This window comes from Brassica napus, chromosome C7 (genome assembly GCF_020379485.1).
Source record: "Brassica napus cultivar Da-Ae chromosome C7, Da-Ae, whole genome shotgun sequence".
Taxonomy (NCBI): Eukaryota; Viridiplantae; Streptophyta; class Magnoliopsida; order Brassicales; family Brassicaceae; genus Brassica; species Brassica napus.
In genome coordinates, this window is record NC_063450.1 from 52,580,035 (window position 1) to 52,598,946 (window position 18,912).

The 18,912-nt window shown below is 37.6% G+C and overlaps 5 protein-coding genes across 7 annotated transcripts; 3 read left to right on the forward strand and 2 right to left on the reverse strand.

The window, feature by feature from the left end:
• Positions 1 to 2,582: 2,582 nt before the first annotated feature.
• On the reverse strand, positions 2,583 to 3,943 carry BNAC07G43600D (uncharacterized protein At2g39795, mitochondrial). Its single transcript, XM_013818814.3, has 3 exons — positions 3,596 to 3,943; positions 3,008 to 3,336; positions 2,583 to 2,888 (listed from the first exon to the last, which is right to left on the reverse strand). Exons 1-3 carry the CDS (start codon positions 3,857 to 3,859, stop codon positions 2,729 to 2,731), a joined length of 753 nt encoding a protein of 250 aa, XP_013674268.1. The 5' UTR covers positions 3,860 to 3,943; the 3' UTR covers positions 2,583 to 2,728.
• A 136-nt stretch (positions 3,944 to 4,079) lies between these two features.
• Positions 4,080 to 4,820, forward strand: LOC106453592 (60S ribosomal protein L39-1). Its single transcript, XM_013895826.3, has 3 exons — positions 4,080 to 4,175; positions 4,296 to 4,399; positions 4,623 to 4,820. Exons 1-3 carry the CDS (start codon positions 4,173 to 4,175, stop codon positions 4,669 to 4,671), a joined length of 156 nt encoding a protein of 51 aa, XP_013751280.1. The 5' UTR covers positions 4,080 to 4,172; the 3' UTR covers positions 4,672 to 4,820.
• Positions 4,821 to 5,121: 301 nt separating this feature from the next.
• LOC106453582 (aspartate aminotransferase, chloroplastic-like) lies at positions 5,122 to 8,374 on the reverse strand. Of its 2 annotated transcripts, none has more exons than XM_013895818.3 (12): positions 8,155 to 8,374; positions 7,945 to 8,030; positions 7,777 to 7,827; positions 7,477 to 7,671; positions 7,333 to 7,371; positions 7,159 to 7,248; positions 6,960 to 7,068; positions 6,767 to 6,876; positions 6,547 to 6,690; positions 5,906 to 6,072; positions 5,571 to 5,835; positions 5,122 to 5,473 (listed from the first exon to the last, which is right to left on the reverse strand). In XM_013895818.3, the coding sequence occupies exons 2-12, from the start codon at positions 8,002 to 8,004 to the stop codon at positions 5,342 to 5,344; spliced, it is 1,362 nt and encodes a 453-aa protein (XP_013751272.1). In that variant the 5' UTR covers positions 8,005 to 8,030; positions 8,155 to 8,374; the 3' UTR covers positions 5,122 to 5,341. The 2 variants fall into 2 exon arrangements, with proteins under 2 accessions (XP_013751272.1, XP_022562210.1); XM_022706489.2 differs by having other exon boundaries at positions 7,945 to 8,042; positions 8,155 to 8,312.
• Positions 8,375 to 10,512: 2,138 nt separating this feature from the next.
• On the forward strand, positions 10,513 to 15,567 carry LOC125590154 (B3 domain-containing transcription repressor VAL2-like). 2 transcript variants are annotated; one of them, XM_048763304.1, is made up of 13 exons: positions 10,513 to 10,889; positions 11,215 to 11,344; positions 11,444 to 11,525; positions 11,617 to 11,718; positions 11,872 to 12,386; positions 12,481 to 12,577; positions 12,653 to 12,827; positions 13,383 to 13,459; positions 13,595 to 13,912; positions 14,001 to 14,050; positions 14,328 to 14,441; positions 14,544 to 14,611; positions 14,680 to 15,567. In XM_048763304.1, the coding sequence occupies exons 2-13, from the start codon at positions 11,226 to 11,228 to the stop codon at positions 15,270 to 15,272; spliced, it is 2,310 nt and encodes a 769-aa protein (XP_048619261.1). In that variant the 5' UTR covers positions 10,513 to 10,889; positions 11,215 to 11,225; the 3' UTR covers positions 15,273 to 15,567. The 2 variants fall into 2 exon arrangements, with proteins under 2 accessions (XP_048619261.1, XP_048619262.1); XM_048763305.1 differs by having other exon boundaries at positions 10,514 to 10,889; positions 11,872 to 12,374.
• A 2,009-nt stretch (positions 15,568 to 17,576) lies between these two features.
• LOC106453624 (proline-rich protein 36-like) lies at positions 17,577 to 18,715 on the forward strand. Its single transcript, XM_048763308.1, has one exon. It carries the CDS (start codon positions 17,708 to 17,710, stop codon positions 18,248 to 18,250), a length of 543 nt encoding a protein of 180 aa, XP_048619265.1. The 5' UTR covers positions 17,577 to 17,707; the 3' UTR covers positions 18,251 to 18,715.
• Positions 18,716 to 18,912: the final 197 nt, after the last annotated feature.

The following is an 18,912-nucleotide window of genomic DNA, read 5'->3' on the forward strand; positions in this document are numbered from 1 at the left end:
GTAGAATATGAGGATGGTCGACTCAGATTTATTTTTATAAAAATTTCGTTGAGTTCTTACCTTTTTATTTTTTTTTATTTTTGATTTATGTATAGAAATGTGGACGATGAGGAGGAAGAGGCCAAACCGGAATCGTCAACGGAATATTCCGGTTTAACTAAAATTATTGATTTTTTAGTTTGATAATGATGTTAATTACTAAGGGATGAAAAATTATAGGAAGGTAAATAAAGAAAAGAATGGATAGATATGGGAAAGTGATTATGTATATGATTCTGTATATCATGTAATTAAGATTTGAGATATGTTTCATATATTGTACAGAGTATTGAAGGCAGGAAATATAATTTTTAGATATTGCATAAATGAAAACTTTCCTAAATCTATGTCTTTCGATTTAATTGACCGTCAAAACCGACTGTGTGGCAAACGGATTTATAATTAACTGCAAACTATAGTAATTTAACTTTTAAAATCAAAATAGAATAATAACTGAGAAAAGACAGGCTTTAGGGAGAGCATGGTGAAAGTTGGGAAGTGCGAGACACGCATGAGCGTACTTCATGGCTTTTTCCTCTTTCGTGCAGTTTCAGAAAGATTCAGAAAAATACGTATCCATAATAAAGAACTAATAATGGCTAGTGCCGATGATATTTTAAACACAAGTACATTGTTACTTGGATAAACTTTCTTTTTGATAATACTTGGATAATATTTCACTCTAGTTATACGATATTTAGAAGAAGAAAAGTATGATTAGAAAGATGTACTTTATAATTTAGCAGATTCCGTGTAACGTTAAAAGGACTCAAGTCAATGTAATTGCTAGATTAAGCACAATATTATCACCGGCCATTTGTATCATATTTGACTTAATTAAGTTATAATTAAAAAAAATTATTAGACAGAGACTATAAGTTGAGTAGCGATGAGAGTAACGATAAAAATCTTAGAATAAAAACTAAGAAGTCCTTGAAATTTGGGTCACATCCACATTCTTAGACTAGAAACAAAAGCTTCATGAATGCAAAATAAGATCCCAATGATTTAATAGACTTTGTGTATTAATATTGTATATATCATAACAATCATATTGTATGCTTTCTTGGATTGGTCACCTACCGTGTTCGTTTCTGTACCCTCTCATTTCCTATTATACTATAAAGTATCCTACCTCAGAAAACGAATTTTCTTTTGGCTTAGATTAACAAGATTAACATTATGATCATTGTCTTATGCAAGTTAAATGATTTAATACTACATTTATTTAACGTTCTGTTCTCCAATCTTATAACAAAATTCAAGGATACCAAAAAACAAAAACTACAAACTGTAACTCCTAAACTTTTCTAGTTTATCAAGCAACTCAAAAATTCTTACCTATAATCAAAATTAATAATATCAGAAATATTTTATGTATAGAAAAAACTGATAAAACTGCTATTGACGAGTGACAAGGCTGATAACCATAGAATAAATGGAAGCATATTCAAGATTTCACTTTTTCAAAGAAAATCAACATACGTCCCATGCAATGCATTGGAAAATAAAAGACAACTTTCTAATACAAATTATTATCATTAATAGTTCCCTTAATTTTTTTCTCTTCTTCTAAAGTGGCAAAAGAGAGATTAAAGAAATATGTTTTCTAGAAGATCCATGTTATGCACCAAATCTGTCAAGATTCTACAACTTAGTTATTGGAAGTCACTTGTCATTAGCTACTCTCATTGGCTATGGCTCGTAATCTCATATATATATATTTTATATAAACACAATATTCACATTTAAACATGATAGAGAAGATGTTATAACAGCAAAATTTTGGTGTAATGTTTATTAAAAATGAAAAAAAAGATGCTGAAAGATTATAATGTAAAAGAAAGCAAACAACTAATAATAAATGGAGGGGAAAATCAAAATGAATCTAAGTCGAGTTATTCTTGTCCCCCACAAGGGCTAACCTGAGTAGTCAATAATATGCTTCTTGTTTGGTTGCTTCCTACTCATTTCCTACTCTCACTTATTTATGTTTTCAACTTCTCATACATATTTGAGGAAACTACGAATGATAACCAGGACGAGTTAGTCTGCTGGTATACGGCTTGCGGCTGCAAGTACAGTTCCGGGTTCGATTCGCACTGGCCACCGAAGTTTTCACATGGGTTCTTCGGCCCGAAGAAACTAACACGTGGCCTGATCCAAAGCGGTCGCCAAAGGCTCTAAGCCTGCCACGTGACTAGTCTGGATCCACAAAGTGGAGGTCAGGAAACTCTTCGTAAATATCAAAAAAAAAAAAAAAAAAAACTACGAATGATTTTTCTATTTATCGTCAACTCTAGTACATCATATCATAGTGTTTACTATTCATAGTAATCATTATCAAGTAATTATAAAACAGCTAGCTATGAACAATGGATGCTGATGCATAGGATTGTTTTCATCATGAACCTTTTATTCACTTCAATTGATGGAAAATGTATTTGATAGCATGTCGTTGACTTAGTAGTAGGTCCTCGTGTTGGTAAAAAACAAGGAGTAATCCTACTTAAGCTATTATGGGGAGCTACTAACCCTCATCATTGTTATAACACAAAGTACCAATTGTTACTGTATGACTAGTAATATTGTCATGATCATCTTCATATAGTACATGATTTATTCCATTTAAAACATTTTATAAACTGAGAACATAATAATCAAAAAGATGTCAACACGAAGTGAAATTTTACTTTGCCATGAATGAGTCTAGCTTTCTCAACCATTGAATGAGCTCAATCCTATCTTTATTCATCATATATTCATGGAAGAAAAAGCAAAGCTCCGAGTCTATCCCTCTTACTCGCAAAAACTCTTTAATCGCCGTCTGAAAATCATACTTCAGACTCCTGCAAAGAAACAAAAAAAAAAAATCACAAGTTTCAGTAACTGCATTTTTAAACTAGAGCTAACGTTGTAAATCAAACTCACTAAACCTAAGCGATTCTAGAAAGCAGAGAGATTGTACCCGAACTTTGGTCCCAAGTAAGGCTGGCCAGTGATTTTATCACGTCTAAGCATGTAAAGGTTTTGAATTTCAATACGGTTAGGCCAGACGGAGCAGAGGAACTCCATGTCTTCACTCCCATCAGCCTTGGAGATGTCGACAAGAAGGCTAACGTGAAGACGGACATCGCGCCCTGAAGCATCTAAACCGGTTCGTGGAACAGTCATAAACCCATCGAACATAGTTGCTTCCATTTTGATGGTTTCGTCTTCTCCAAACTTGCCTTTCATCACAATGCATTGCTCGCCCGGACGATCCTCAACAGAGAATGATTTGAACTCAGTCGCTGGCTGCATTTTAGTTTTAAAGTCAAAACAACAATCAGAAAAGGAACGGATCTCTCCCCATTTGCTTGGATATTGAACAAAACAGAACAGTAACTCTTGTCTTTGTCTCCCTCATCAATCTAATTGTCGAAACTAACAAAGCAATATACCCAACACAAGTGGAATCTAAGATTAGCATTCAATCCTAAACCCTAAATCATAAATCATAAACCCTAAAACCTGATTTTTAGCTGAACACTCAGCTCTAAGGTCTGGATAATACCTGATGCGGAGGAGCATATTCCGATTGATAATCGATCTCGTTTCTTATGATTCGAAGGAGGTTGGACCGGAAGGGAGAGTTCGCCGGCGCGATCGCTGCAAAGGATCGCCGCGAAGTAGTGATGTCTCGCGATTGGGGAGTTGGTAACAGAGGATTACATCGAGCGCAAGAAAGAGATGGAGAATGAGGATGAAAAACGCGAGCTTTCGAAAGAGTACGGAGGAGAAGAGCCATGGAGGTTTTCATGGTCGCCGTCGACGACATTAGGGCCTCGTCTGAGTGGTTTTCTGATCTGAGGTGGTGGTTAGTGGGATTTTCAATTGAACCCAACCGAAATTGAACCGGATCGGAATAGCTGGGCTTCCATATTATTATGTTTGTTACACTACTAATGGATGTTAATAGAAGTAATAAATGGGCTTGAACTATCTACTAACTATGTAATGGGCCTTAATTGGTCGTATAAAAGGCCCATCCATTACTTGACTAGGGTTTCCTCTTATAAGTTTAAAAAACGTTAGTCGCCATTTCTACTCGTTAAGCTTCGCTGCGCCGCTGCACATCCCACGACGTCAAGATGGTAAGCCTCTCTGGTTGTTTCAATCAATCGTTTAGTTTGAATTGAGTTAAGAGCTTGATATTAGCTAGAAAATGGAACGAAAGTATTTATTTTTGTTTGTGTGAAATGGAAACGAAACAGCCGTCGCACAAGTCGTTTATGATCAAGAAGAAGCTGGCCAAGAAGCAGAGGCAGAACAGGCCTATTCCTCACTGGATTCGTCTTCGTACCGACAACACTATCAGGTTCGATTTTAAAAAAATTGTTTCTTTGTTTTCTTTCCCGATCTGTCGAATAGAAACATGTAGTTGGAGTTAGGACGGAGACAGTGAGTGAGTTCGGAAATCCAGAGATGTGTAGTTGTCTATGTGTGTTGATTTAGGACAGAGACAGCGAGGCATTAAGTGAGTTCTGAAACGAGACATTCTTTTTTGTTCTAATGGTTTCGTGTTTGTTTTTTTTTTTCAGGTACAATGCCAAGCGCAGGCACTGGCGTAGAACCAAGCTTGGATTCTAGATGAACGCTTCATCTAAAAGTGTCTTGTTTTCTGTTGGGTTTAGCATTTCTTCTTGTGTTGTGACATTTTCAATTTTCTGTGAGACTTGTCTTGTGATATTTGCTACCAAATTTTATATTTATAAGAGAACTTCTTAGAAGCTGTGTTATTTGATTGTTTAAGGTTCTTGTTTATTGGTTGCTTACATATCATCTTCTGGCAATTTAGCCCACGGATTAGGTTTTACTTATCTCAGTTGTAGGCTGATGTATCCAAAATGTGATCATTGATGTTCGCCCAAGCTGTTCTAGTGATGCTTCGTGCTTTCTTAGAATCTTTCAAACTTCTTTGAACTATATCTGTCTGATATGTTATTGGTTCGGAATATGTAATTGTAAGCACTGTTTTATGTAGCAGACGATGTAAATGATATTAGAACGTTAACAAAAACAATCAAGACTCGGGTGATATGTAACAACGGTTGTTCCACTATAGCTCAATGGGGACTCTCCCAATACAACAATGCCTGTGAAACACAATCAAAGGTCCCTTGACAAAATATCTAGCGATCATTGTGCGAGAGCTAGCTTATTCATTTAGCCATCTCTTTCAAATAAGTTCAAGAAGGTGCTAAAAGGGTGATATATTATGTAACTTAAATTCTTATTGTCAACTTATGGAGGCCAAAACTCAGCTTACGTTATGGTATGAGTCGATGATGGCATCGGCAAGATACTCACATTTTGCCATAGACAATCCAGCCAGCGATATCCTCCCGTCTTTAGTCATGTACACATGCCACTTGTTCGTCATGTTATCACTCTGCTCATTTCACATACCAAAAAAAAAAAAATACAAAATTAAAACCCGTTGTCCCAACACAGCCAAAGGAATATGAACATTTTGAGCAATAGCAAACCTGAGCTTTGTTGAGGCCAGTGAATGAGAACATGCCAATTTGCTTCAGAATAAAGGACCAGTCCTTGCCACTCTTGTCTTTTGAAACAAGACTGTCATACAACCTTTGTCTCACAGTCTTTATCCTACCCGCCATCATTTCCATCTCTGCTTTCCACTCACCAAACATAGTTGCATCTCCCACCACATTAGCCACGATCCTCGCCCCGTGAACCGGTGGGTTCGAGTACATAGGCCTAGCAATCCTTTTCAACTGGCTCTTCACCCTGAAAAGAAAGTAGTGTTACTCTTGAAATTTCTGTACATAATAAGAAACTTGATTAAGTGTTTTATTACCTTGTAGCAGCATCGGCTGATGAGCAGACGACATTGATTGCACCTATTCTTTCAGCATAAAGACCCAAATTTTTACTATACGACTGAGCAACAAAAAACTCCATTCCACGTTCGGCGAATAATCTCACAGATGCTGCATCTTCATCAAGGCTTCCACTAGCAAAGCCCTGGAACATATGAGTGTATCATCAAAAGAAAGTTGAGTAGCTCTCAAACTACTCACAAGCAAGGTTCTACAAATCCATTTAGGCGGCAAATATATCATAACCGAAAGATTTTCTTAAAATCCGATTGAAGTAGTTCAAACTGGTTTAAACTATCCTAATTTTGGTTTTAATCGGTCTAACGCAATCTAAATCAATCTAAATTGATGTAAATCGGTTAAATTAAGCAACAAGGTTAGTGAAAGTCCAAAATTTGTCTGATTTATTTTGTGTATATCGAAATGTTTATTATATATCCAAAATAATTGTATTATTAGACCCAAAAAAAACTAAAATATAATAAATAAACAAAGAATTCGTTAACGCCCAAGCCTAGACCCCAAATAATCCGCATAGTCAATAGGTCTATACAAAGCGCCTAGCTACAGCCTCGCGATTTCTTGAACATTGCTCTAAGTGTAGGAATGTGATACCTACCTGGTATGCAACATCGAAAAACGGGATATGGTTCTTCTCCTGAACGACATCAGCTATTTTCACCCATTGTTCTGGTGTTGGGTCAATCCCAGTTGGGTTGTGAGCACAACCATGAAGCAAAATGAATGATCCTTCCGGAGCTTCCTGTATGAACCATCCTAATTCATGAGAGATATTCTTGATAGTTTATGGAATGATCATCACATAAAAGCAAACAAACCTTAATATCTTCTATCATCCCCTCAAAGTCCAAACCAATAGTTTTTGGATCATAGTAACGGTATTCAGACCATGGAACTTTGGCATCATTGAAGATATTCTTGTGATTACCTGAAGTAGTATTAGTTTGTCAGTGGATAAAAACATGCTACATATGAATGCGTTATATATTTATGGTCATTGGAAACACACACCCCATGTTGGTGCTGATATCAGAACTTTTGCTCCAGGGAAGTAACGCTCAATGAGAGCTGCTGCTAGTCTCAGTGAACCGGTTCCAGAAAGACCCTGAATGGTTGCCACCTGGTGATTTGGAGCAAAGGGAAATGAATCAGCTAATACTAACGCATAGCTGAGAAAAAAGGATCATGAAGAGGGAACACATGAACATACTTTTTGTTCCTTAATAACAGGATGACCAGCTCCGAAAAGCAGCTCAGCAGTGGCTTTGTTGAATGCAGCCAACCCCTCTATTGGTAGATACTGCAGTTTTCATCCAAGCCTAAGTAAGTTTTAAGCATATTCTGAATGATCTAACTGTTTGTAAACACACATTTTCAAAGTTACCTCTTTATTATCTCCCCTCTCTAACATCAGGTTCTCGGCCTAAAAATAAAAAAAATTAAGAAGATTAACTAACCCTTAATCTGTCAAAGACTTTCCGCAATGCGACAAAACTTAGAGAGAGAGAGAGGCTAAAATCTTTCAAACCTTTTTAACGACGTTAAGCACATAAGGCTGGAGTTCCTCAGTTCGATAAGCGCCAACACCGAGATTGAGTTTAAGCTCGTTAGTGTCAGCTTTGAACGCTTCGCTGACTCCAAGGATAGGGTCTGGTGGTGCCATTGTTATACCCTCAAAACGAGAAGGTTTCACTGAAACCGACATGGTCACCCGACTAAGAGACTGTAACAAAAGCCACTTTAATCAGATATGCTAATGCAGATTACAAACTACAGTTAGCAAACTTAGCTTTAAATGTCATTTAGACTGTTCTCGTAAAGACAGTACCTTTGTTCTCAGGAAGGGGTTCGAACCTGAGGGTCCAAGTTTTAGCTTATCCTGAGTTGTGAATAAAGAGATGCGGAATCATTTTGCCTTATTGGTAAGAGGCTAAGAGCTAAGCATATAATTTTGTCTGCTAAAACTTCATTGGTTCTAATCTCTTAGAACAAGTACCTTGTTAATCTCGCGCGGTAACAGAGAAGTCGAGCCGAGAGAGAGCATTGAAGAAGCCATTGAATCGATACGGATAAAAAAAAAAGCTGCAAGAGATCCTAAGTCAGTGAGAGTGAACTTAGACTACTTAGTACAAGGATAAGCTATTCAGACAGATGACGTAGTGTGAAGATGATCCACACAAGAGATACAGAAGAGATGACTAGTCACCTGAACTTCGTTACGACCGCGCGGTATGGAAACGATCAGATCGAGATTACTGTAGAGAGAACAATCGATCACGAGACGATAAGTACGAAGTTAATTACTCTAGGCTTGTCTTGATAGAGGGTATTATGGTCACTGCGCAGTGTTTAAAAATCTGGAAAGTACAAAAGAGTTTGGATTCTGTCTGGATAGTAGTTGATGACTTTGTAACAGTCCAAAGCTGATATAACAAATACAATAATTACGAGCGAATACCCCTGGGAAACCTCTGTTCTCACATTTTCACCCCCAGAGTTCTTAGGTAGTCAGATCAAACCCTTTTTATAGGCAACAATTATTTGCTTTTAAGACGATGATGGTCTTGTTAACCGGTTAAATGTGGAAAAGATCATAAAGGAGACGACCATAACGTTCCATCCCATTCGTAGATAATTATTAAAACAAAAGAGAATCATGTTTTCATAATATAAAATCACAATTTCATGGATAAATTTTGACGACTAAAGTGTTTTTCTCTAATTTTTCAATCTAACATATTTTAAAAGAAAATAAATACAATTGCTTACAAGAATGCACGTAATGTTTGGAGTTTTTCATATGTTATATTTTCTTTACGTTTTCTTTCTACTGGTTTGGCTTTTCAATTTGGTATCTATTTCAAACTAGATTAGCAATTGTTTGACAAGAAAAAAAATCATGATTCCATCTAAAATCATTAGAAGAGTAAAAAGATATGTCATGATTATCTAGTGGTATAAGCGAAGCAGAGTAAGAAGATGATTTTTGCTTCTAAACGGCCCCCATCAACCAATCTCTGTCCATTGTCATATGGTTCTTTGAGCTATACATACATTTAAAAATGTTTTGAGCTGCAAACTCATTTAATATATCCAAAATCGAAACGTGACGCATATGTTTCTGGCAATTAGATTAACGCTAAAGAACGTGCACAGCTTGGAGAGAGCGTTCAGAAACCACGAACCACATCTTCTTCCTGTGTGCGCATTATCGGAACTGGTCTGGTCAATAGAGTAAATAGGTTAGAGTATGAAGGGTGAGTTTTAAGGAACGTGTTAATGTCTTATGTCGTAATGATGATACATGGACCCACTCCACGCAAGAGAAAGCAGCTGACTCAAATGAGAGACGCACATTCTTAATAAGGGTCGTCGTGGGATCCAATCACTCTCGGTTCCTAATCCACTTAATAATTTCCATGCGCCTCTTTCACGTTAAAGCTGAACATAAGCATACTTTAAATATAAGTTAATATTTTGGTCGACTACTTCTTTCATTTCAAACGTTGTTGTCTTTTACCTATTCCCAACGCAAATATTCTAATTACCTTTTAAACTTAAAACATATATAAATTCCTATATCCATCTAAAAATTTCTCAATTTTGGTGGAGAATAGTCGATATACATACATGTCTATTTCATTTAAATAGACCAACCAATTTAAGAAGTACCAGGTAATACTCTAATTAATAGTTTAATACTTGTTTTAATGGTGGACCTTAAACCAAAACAATATGAAGCAAACGGTGTACGTAATCCACATCGTAACTTTTGAAACACAAGGTTAAGTATATATTGATTTTGAATCTTATAACAATTTCAACAAATGCAATGATAGATAATGAAGATTATTTGTCTTTTTTTTTGTCAAGATGAAGATTATTTGTCTAAAACGTTAATTTTCATAGACATACGTGAATATGGTAAATTTCAGGGTTTTTTTTGTTGTTACTGTTCGTACCATTAAGACCACTAGACCAAGGATTCTGATGAATGTGTGCTGCCTCAAATATATGTGCATGGTGTATCTGTCGAATATGCATGCTTATGTATGTCAGCATGTCGTATTAAACGTTATCGAATGCATCACTTGCATTATGTCGTTATTAACTAGTCATACACACAATTAATGTTCTATCGTATGTTTGGTTCACAAATCAACACGTTCGATCGCACTTAAATATGAACCTGTTACATTTCAGAAAGATCATATCAACGTAGCATCGTTATCGCATGTTACTTGTTCATTTCAACAGTTTCAACCAATTTGTTAATGTTCACAAATCAACATTGTATTAATCTATTACGAAAGTTTCTTCGCTAATTTATTATTACTATGACATGTTATCGTCTGTATAATAATTTTATAAATTCCTATTACTAGTTACTGGGACATAGTATTATTTATGGATAGAGTATGAGTAAAGTTTACTCAAAGGTCGTCGCCAAGGCTTGCTTCCAGATTTATTTACGTCTGTAATGCCTCTCTCATCAATCCAAACGATTCTTATTTTATTTCCTTAAACGGTTGCGTTTTACAGGTCTACTGACGCCAGCAGTTTCGTTAGGTGACGTCATCAGGTTTTCAACAGGGAGAAAATAAAGTTTCCATCTAACGGTTCAGATTTGTTTTCATGTTAATCCAACGGTGATAGTTTCTGTCTTCACAAACCTTTTGATGTTAATGGAGAATAATCCTCTGTTCACCAACTTCTTCATTCCCTTCTAATAATAAATAAACAAACATGCCATTTCTAATTTTCTACATCCTCCTGCCACTTCTCCGTATTGCCTTTTTTCTTCCCGATGTTTCAGACCAATCTGAAGATCGCTCGAGTTCATCGTTCACTTGGTCGGTGTTGACTTGTTCGAACTTCAACTTCTTGTCCTTCCACAAGTACACGTTCTTTCCGATCTAATCTGCTCTCTATACACCCAAGGTAAATAACGGTTTTACTCTTCTGGTGATTACGCTCTGATTAATTCACTTCTTCGATTAACGTTTATTTCATATATTTTTTTATTTATTTATTTGTTATATATGCATGGTTTTAAATTCAAAAGGCCGTAGATTTTGGAACTATGATTCTGTGAGTTGAAGAAAATAAAAAAAAGATGTAGAATTTGAGTTTTTGACTTGGAGATTATTGTCTCTTCTTTAACTCCACATCTCACATCTTCTATTATGCATTCTCTGTTTTGGTCGTATCTGATTTGAATTGGGTTCTCTTCAAAACGCTCTTCCTTTGTTCTGTTGATTAACAGTTTGGTCAACGATGGAGTCAACAAAGGTGTGCATGAACGCACAGTGTGGATCTACCTCCACGTCGGGGGAGTGGAAGAGAGGCTGGCCGATGCGATCGGGCGAATTGGCCTCTCTCTGCGATAAGTGTGGGTAAGCGAACTTAGTCACTCTTCAATCTTCATGTTTCAATTCAAAGTTGGTTACTTTTTGAGCTAAGTTTTTTTTGTTGGATGTTGGTGTTGGAGTTAGGTCCGCATACGAGCAGTCCATATTCTGCCAAGTGTTCCACGCAGAGGAGTCTGGTTGGAGAGAGTGTAATTCATGTGACAAGGTGAAAGAAGAAAAAATAATCCATTTGCTTAAAATCTGTTTTGTGCTCTAAACATGTTTTGATTTGTGTTTTTTTTTTTTTTTTTAATCAGCGTCTTCACTGTGGATGCATTGCTTCTAGATTCATGATGGAGCTTGTGGATAATGGTGGTGTTACATGTATAACCTGCGCCAAAAAATCCGGACTATTCTCTGTAAGACTAACCTCTCACTGATTTGTTCTTGGATCTTTTAATCTCCAAAAGGCCTCGTACTAAGCGGAGTTGGACTAGATATATATTAGAATTTTTTTCGGTCTAATATCCAATGTGGAACTTGGATTGCTTATTTATCCTAACAATACTCAGATGAATGTCGAATCCAACGGTAGGGAGTTCCCTACATTTGCTTCAGCAGAGCATGTAAGCAGCGTTCTCGAGAGGACAAACCTCAAGCACTTGCTTCATTTCCAAAGAATCTCCCCCACACAACCTTTCCTTCAGATGAAACAAGAGGAATCTCTCCTTCCCGCAAGACTAGAATCTCTCAGACACAACACTGAGAAGAAAGAATCTGCACAGCCAAACTTGAGCATTTCACTTGGACCTACTCTTATGACAAGTCAATTTCATGATGTGGACGACAGAAGCAAGACTACTCCTATTTTCCAACTCGCCTCTCGGTCTAGACAACTCCTTCCAAAACCTGCGAACTCAGCTCCCACTACTGCTCCTCCCATGGAGCCTAACGGGAGCCTCGTGTCGCAGATTCACGTCGCTAGGCCTCCTCCAGAAGGTCGAGGCAAGACTCAGTTGCTTCCGCGTTATTGGCCTAGGATCACTGATCAGGAGCTGCAGCAATTATCTGGACAGTATCCTCATCTGTATGTTTCATAACATTCTTATTCTATGTTTTTTCTTTTGCAATATCTTCTTCTATGCTAAGGTGTGTCCTTAACTGTTTATTCTCTCTCCAAGCTCAAACTCCAAAATTATACCACTGTTTGAAAAAGTTCTGAGTGCAAGCGATGCTGGTCGTATTGGTCGACTGGTTCTTCCTAAAGCATGTGCAGAGGTAACTTGTTTCTCCATAAAATGTTCCCCAAGTGCTTTAGTATCAGCTAATAACCTTTTATGGTTGGTAATTTAGGCGTATTTTCCACCGATCTCTCAGCCTGAGGGCCTCCCGTTAAAGATACAAGACATAAAGGGGAAAGAATGGGTGTTCCAGTTTAGGTTTTGGCCTAATAATAACAGCAGGATGTACGTTCTGGAGGGTGTGACTCCTTGCATACAGTCAATGCAGTTGCAAGCTGGTGATACTGGTACTTTTCAAAACCCTTTTATTTCGTGATATACTTACTCATAACATGTTGTTGGAACCTCGGTATTAGGCCTGCTATTTTGAGCCGAACCGAACAAAATGTTTGGTTAGTTCTGTTCGATTCGGTAGCTTTTTCTGTTTGGTTCGACAATCGGTTACTTCGGTTTTCTTTATGTAAGAAAGTTATAACTAAACGATACCAAAAACCTGAACCGAACTAACAAAACTAACCAAATTTTCAAGCTAAACTAACCAAATTTACCTGAAATTAACCGAACTTATCTGGATCTTTAACAAAATTAAACCAAAATCTACCGAAATCAAAAACTTCGGTGGAATTTTCAAAAACGGAGCTAACCAAATGCCGAAGCGAACCAAACTTTATTTTGGGTTAATTCTATAAGATATATGCTCAACCGAACTAACCGAACCAGCAAGCCTACCTGGTATGACTAAATCAAACATTGGCATTAAGCGTTTTCGATCATGTGTTGTGTGTTCTTGGTACTTTTTTTATTACTTCTGATGTTTTGAATTTTTTTTTTGATATCTGCAGTAACGTTCAGCCGCACAGAACCTGAAGGAAAACTCGTAATGGGATACCGTAAAGCGACAAACTCTACAGCAGCACAGGTAAAAAGCATGCCAGTCTCATGTTGTAATGATAAGCAACTGTACTGTGAAGAGTATTGAACTAAAAGTATGCTTTCTGGTGCTCTTATCATTATGATGCATTGAGTGAAACGTTTTTTTCTGTGGTTTCTTCAGATGTTCAAGGGAAGCAGTGAACCCAATCTGAACATGTTTTCCAACAACTTGAGTTCGGGATGTGGTGATATCAACTGGTCTAAACTTGACAAGTCTGACGACATGTCAAAGGACGGCTTAATGCTTCAGCCGTCGCTAATCTCTGCTAGGAAACGTGTTCGAAACATTGGCACTAAGAGCAAGCGACTGCTCATTGATAGCGTAGATGTTCTGGAACTGAGATTAACCTGGGAGGAGGCGCAGGAACTGCTGCGGCCTCCTCAGTCTGCTAAACCGAGCATATGTACAGTTGAAGATCACGATTTTGAAGAATACGATGTGAGTTGATAGAGTCTACCTGTTTTTCACAAAAGCAGCTGGATCTTTGCACTGTAGTTTCTGAAATTATTTACTTGATGGTACTCAGGAACCACCAGTTTTTGGGAAGAGGACAGTGTTTGTGTCACGTCAAACAGGGTGAGGCCTCATGTACTGTGTAATGATAGGATCAGAAGATGTTAAATCACACTTTGAATGAATTATTTGGAATAAATCGTTAGGCGGTTTATATTAGATTATTGATTAGGTCGGTGTCTAGACCGATTTTTTAAATGCCTAGACCAATATTTTAAAAAAAATGTTCTAGAAAAATTGTTTTGCATGTCCGATTTGCCGACTAGTGGGACGCCTAGGCTCAGCTATACCGAGTTTTAGAACACTATTTGGCTCTAATATGTGATCCTTGGATTCTCAGGGAACAAGAGCAATGGGTTCAGTGTGATGCTTGTGCTAAATGGCGACGGCTTCCTGTGGATACTCTTCTTCCACCAAAATGGTTGTGCTCGGATAATGTCTTGGATCCTGGCAGGTAAACGAGACTGCATACATGTTCATGTGCTTAACCTACAGGACATTGCACATGACTCCTCACTGAGACAAATAATATGACTTGCTGTTTTTTTATCTACAGGTCTTCATGTTCTGCACCTGATGAACTCACCCCAAGAGAACAGGATACACTTCTCCGGCTAAGCAAAGGTAATGATCAGTATGCTTCATTAGAAACTTTTTTTTTTACATTAGAAACTAAAGTTTCATTTGCACAGAGTTCAAAAGGAGGAGACTGGCATCATCAAACCAGGAGGAGGCCTCTGCTCTAGACACTTTAGCAAATGCAGCCATCACCACTACAGGTGAACAAGGAGAAACCGAGGTTGCAGCCACGACCAAGCACCCAAGACACCGAGCTGGCTGTTCGTGCATTGTCTGCAGCCAGCCGCCGAGTGGGAAAGGCAAACACAAGCCGTCATGCACTTGCACTGTGTGTGAGGCGGTGAAGAGGCGGTTCAAGACGCTCATGATGCGGAAGCGAAACAGAGGAGAAGCAGGGCAGGCAAGCCAGCAGGCGCAGTCAGATCAGTGCAGAGAGGAGACAGAAGCTGAGAGCATTCCAGCGGTTGAACTGCCAGCGGCAGGGGGGAACATTGACTTAAACTCAGACCCAGCTTCTAGAGTGAGCATGATGAGTCTTCTGCAAGCTGCAACGTTTCCTCTGGAGGTGTATCTGAAACAGAAAGGTGTTCCAAATACAGCGGGAGAACAGCAAAGCAGTGATATAGTAAGCACAGAGAACGGTTCGTCCTCAGCCGCACAAGAACATGACAGAGACACAAGCGGAGCTCCTGAGGCATTGAACTAACTTACTAGCCCCCTTTGGAATCCTCCTTGAGTATTTATTCTTCAGAGGTGTGTTTATTAATGTATACAACCTTTCTTCAGTTTCAAATTGGTAGAGTGGTTAAGACTATTCTGCCAATTGTTTTATTTTTCTTCTTGGTTTGGTTGTTGGTGTGTGGTGAGGCTTGAGAGAGAGAGAGAGAGAGAGAGAGAGAGGAATATTGGTGAGGTTTTTGGAAATATATAAGACAGCCAACATAATCTTGACAGATTGTAATATATATATGTGGTTCGAAAAATGATATTTTTGATGCAAATTATGTCTCTCATTCATAGGTTTTTATAATCCATATGCATCTTTGGCGCATTTGAGAAGATGATTAGTTAAAGAGATTGTAATGGTATAATGTATCTTGCCAAAGTTATTGTCTACATCTTCTATATGTTGTTTCACATCATTGGTTATTGATTTTGATTAATAAGAATTGTAATGTCTCATCTATGTGAAACAAGTGACATTTGCTAATCGGATATAAGATGAGTTCAACAATGCAATAAAAGTTACAATTTTTTTTTTATGACAGCTTGTTTGTAACCCGGTTTGTACGGGTTTGAATTATATATTTTCAGTTTAAACCGGTTTAAACTTCTATCCGAAATCACCAATTCAAAATCTTCTTAAAAATCATGGACAGACCCCCACAATAAATAAATAACTAAATACGATCAATAATACTTTTAAAATAATAATTTGGGCCGGCCAAAGTTGAGTCGCCTCAATTGACTAATTCCGAAATCACTCGCACAAAACTACACGCCATTCATTTTGTCATACGTGTTTTTTTCTAATTGATTAACACGTCCTCCCAGACTCCAACACATGGACTCTGCCTTCTTTTCTGCGTCATCAATATGAAAACATGACCTTTATTATGATATTAATTAATTACCATATATGCCCCCACTAGCCTCCAAATGTCACAATTCTGTTTTTTCTATTCCCATTTAAAAAAAAAAAAAGTTAAGAGCACAGAGATTATAAAATAACACGAAAGATCACGAGGTAGTGTAGTAGTAATCTAAAGTTTATTATAACGATTGTAACAATAAAGATACTAATGACGTGGTCAAAGTAAATGGACAAGTGGGTGTGGCAGTAGAGTAAATAAATTGAAAAATGAAGGGTGAGTTAGGCAGTAACAGAGGGAAGATGAGATAGATATTAGGTGGAGAGCGTGGTGGGTCCCACAAACGCGCAAGAGTGATAGCTTGGGTTTCGGTAAGGTGAGGTCGTCTCGTCGTGGGTTCCTCTCTCGACCCTCGAAAGTAACAACTTCATTTTCACGCGCTTCTTCTTTCACGTTATAAAGTTGAATAACAAAAATATAGTAAAATAAAAGGATTCTGGTCGACCACTTCTTTCAAATGATGTTGTCTTTTACCTATTCTCAACACAAATAATTATAGTTGGTTCTTAATTTAAATATATATAAATCTTGATCCACCTAGGAAATATCTGAATTTTAATAGATTATAGTCCACATATACTATAATACTATTTCATTCAAATAGATGGAGGAATCTGCGAACTATATGATGTCAAATAGTAGGGTTTTAAATTATATGACTAAATCATTCTGTATGTCAAATAAAACAAACAAACACTTCAGTACAGATGTTTGAATACATTGATTTTAAAGTGGCAGCGTTATCAAAAATTAACTAATTGCTAGGTTAATTGAAGTTTATATGATCTAAAATCTAAATACTAGTAATAAATACAAATGAGTCAAAAGCGTTTGAGGGACCACAATTTATATAAGATAATTAGCGTTTACTTTAGATGCATGGTATATGGGAATAATGTAAAGTTTACTTAATGGGTGAGATATGTTCCTATTCAAATTGTGACAAATAAAAATCGACATATGCGCAGTTTGATAAGGTCAGGGAAAGCTACTTTATAAAATTTGTATAATTGATAGGTTTGGATGGATCGTAAATAATTACAATAGCACAATAACCTTTATAATAAAACATAAATCGTTTATGTCGTGGTTTATCTTGTTATGTTTTAGATAAATCAGAACATTAGTACCATATATCAAAGACCCATACTATTGAATCGATAAGGAAAATATACCTTACCGTGATTAATCAGTTTCCTTCGTAAAAAGGAAATGAATAAAATAAACAATTATAACGGGAAACAGTTTTTAAGAAAAAGAAAAGAAAAGAAAAAGGCAAACAACTTAGCGCGTGGAATCACGGACGTTAAGCGAGAGTAGGCTAAAAAACTAACTACAAGCTGTTTCGGACACGCTGGGGCATCGTGTTATAAAACCATGTTCGTCCTCTTCATCATCCACCACACATGTATTCCATCTCCTTCTAAATTATCATCTTTCCTCTTCTTCCTTCTAATCTCCCCGAGACAATCTGCCCTTCCCAGTAACCATGGGCGTCGCTGTTCTAAATCCCCAGGACTGCTTGAAGCATCCTTTATCTCACATGAAACATCCACGTAACCCCAGCGCATGTCCCAACAGGCAGAAAAAACCGGTTTCAAACCGCACGCGCCGCAGCCCGCCGCGAAAACAAACCTCCCCATCTCCCCCTGTAGCCCCGCCGCTTCCAAAGGGAACGGTGACGACGCGCCCCAACAACAACAACAACAGCGTCGTCGCTGGTCAGGTTAGAATCCTGAAGCGCGGCGAGGAGATCCCTAAGAAGACAACAGATCTGGTCGTAGAAAAGACAGATCTTGTCTCTACTCGTAGGATCGGACCGGATCCAGGAATGGTTCCGAGTCAGATCCGTTTACCCGTCCGCAAAGCAAAGACCGTCCCGTTTTACGCCGGTCCCGTGACCATGACGTCTCCTCCTCCAAGCGACGTCCCTCTTCCAGCCTTTTTCGCTGCAAAGAAGAGCGTCTCTTTGTTCCAAGCCGCCGACGCTACCAACGAAATCATCAGGATGCTCCGCCTAAACATCGCGTGACCCGCGTACGGCCGATGTTCCACTGTTGTCCAAAACTGTTCCATTTTCGGATCGAATCTTTCAAATAAATCATCTACAGACGGATGAAATCGAGAAGGTGAAGAAACAGCATCTTCAGTTATGAAACCGTTTTGTATCTTCCCTTATTTTTTCAAGGGGCAAGGTCGAAATATCTTCTTAACAGGCCTTAGTTTCTCTTCGAGTTTAGTGTTTGTATAGAGTACTTGTTCATAGGCTTTCTTTTTTTTTAATTGTGTCTTTTGGTATCTCCTGTGTTAGTTGCCGGTTTACTTTTAAGTTCGTCTTTCTTCTGTTGTGTCTCTTGTTGTTTCTCACCGTAGGCAAAGTATCAGAGATATGTATGTATCTTTCTGGCAATATGCAGATTGCAGTTTCTGTATTACTTTGATCTTTCGATGTAAGATCAGTATTTCCATCTTTATATTAATTGAAATTTAAGTTTTATTTGTCTTTTTTTCCATGGTTGTTCAAAGTATTCTATTCATCCCTGATATCAATCTAAGCGATACGAAGACCTTGATATTGTGACATTCTTATGGATCTGCTTTACAATAACTCAAGATATAAAACTGGTTAATGCTTCCCTCAATTGTTTAACTTGTTACATAAACTATTCACGTTTGAAACTTGAAAGTGTGTCT

Coding starts and splice junctions, on each gene's coding strand:
- BNAC07G43600D (XM_013818814.3), bottom strand. CDS start 3,859: ATGTCGTCGACGGCGACCATGAAAACCTCCATGGCTCTTCTCCTCCGT. Junction 3,337..3,595: donor AATATGCTCCTCCGCATCAG/GTATTATCCAGA, acceptor ACTAAAATGCAG/CCAGCGACTGAGTTCAAATC. Junction 2,889..3,007: donor TACTTGGGACCAAAGTTCGG/GTACAATCTCTC, acceptor GTTTCTTTGCAG/GAGTCTGAAGTATGATTTTC.
- LOC106453592 (XM_013895826.3), top strand. Junction 4,400..4,622: donor CGTACCGACAACACTATCAG/GTTCGATTTTAA, acceptor TTTTTTTTTCAG/GTACAATGCCAAGCGCAGGC.
- LOC106453582 (XM_013895818.3), bottom strand. CDS start 8,004: ATGGCTTCTTCAATGCTCTCTCTCGGCTCGACTTCTCTGTTACCGCGC. Junction 7,672..7,776: donor ACCCCTTCCTGAGAACAAAG/GTACTGTCTTTA, acceptor CTTTTGTTACAG/TCTCTTAGTCGGGTGACCAT. Junction 7,372..7,476: donor TGCTTAACGTCGTTAAAAAG/GTTTGAAAGATT, acceptor TTTTATTTTTAG/GCCGAGAACCTGATGTTAGA.
- LOC125590154 (XM_048763304.1), top strand. CDS start 11,226: ATGGAGTCAACAAAGGTGTGCATGAACGCACAGTGTGGATCTACCTCC. Junction 11,345..11,443: donor TCTCTCTGCGATAAGTGTGG/GTAAGCGAACTT, acceptor TGTTGGAGTTAG/GTCCGCATACGAGCAGTCCA. Junction 11,526..11,616: donor AGTGTAATTCATGTGACAAG/GTGAAAGAAGAA, acceptor TTTTTTAATCAG/CGTCTTCACTGTGGATGCAT.
- LOC106453624 (XM_048763308.1), top strand. CDS start 17,708: ATGGGCGTCGCTGTTCTAAATCCCCAGGACTGCTTGAAGCATCCTTTA.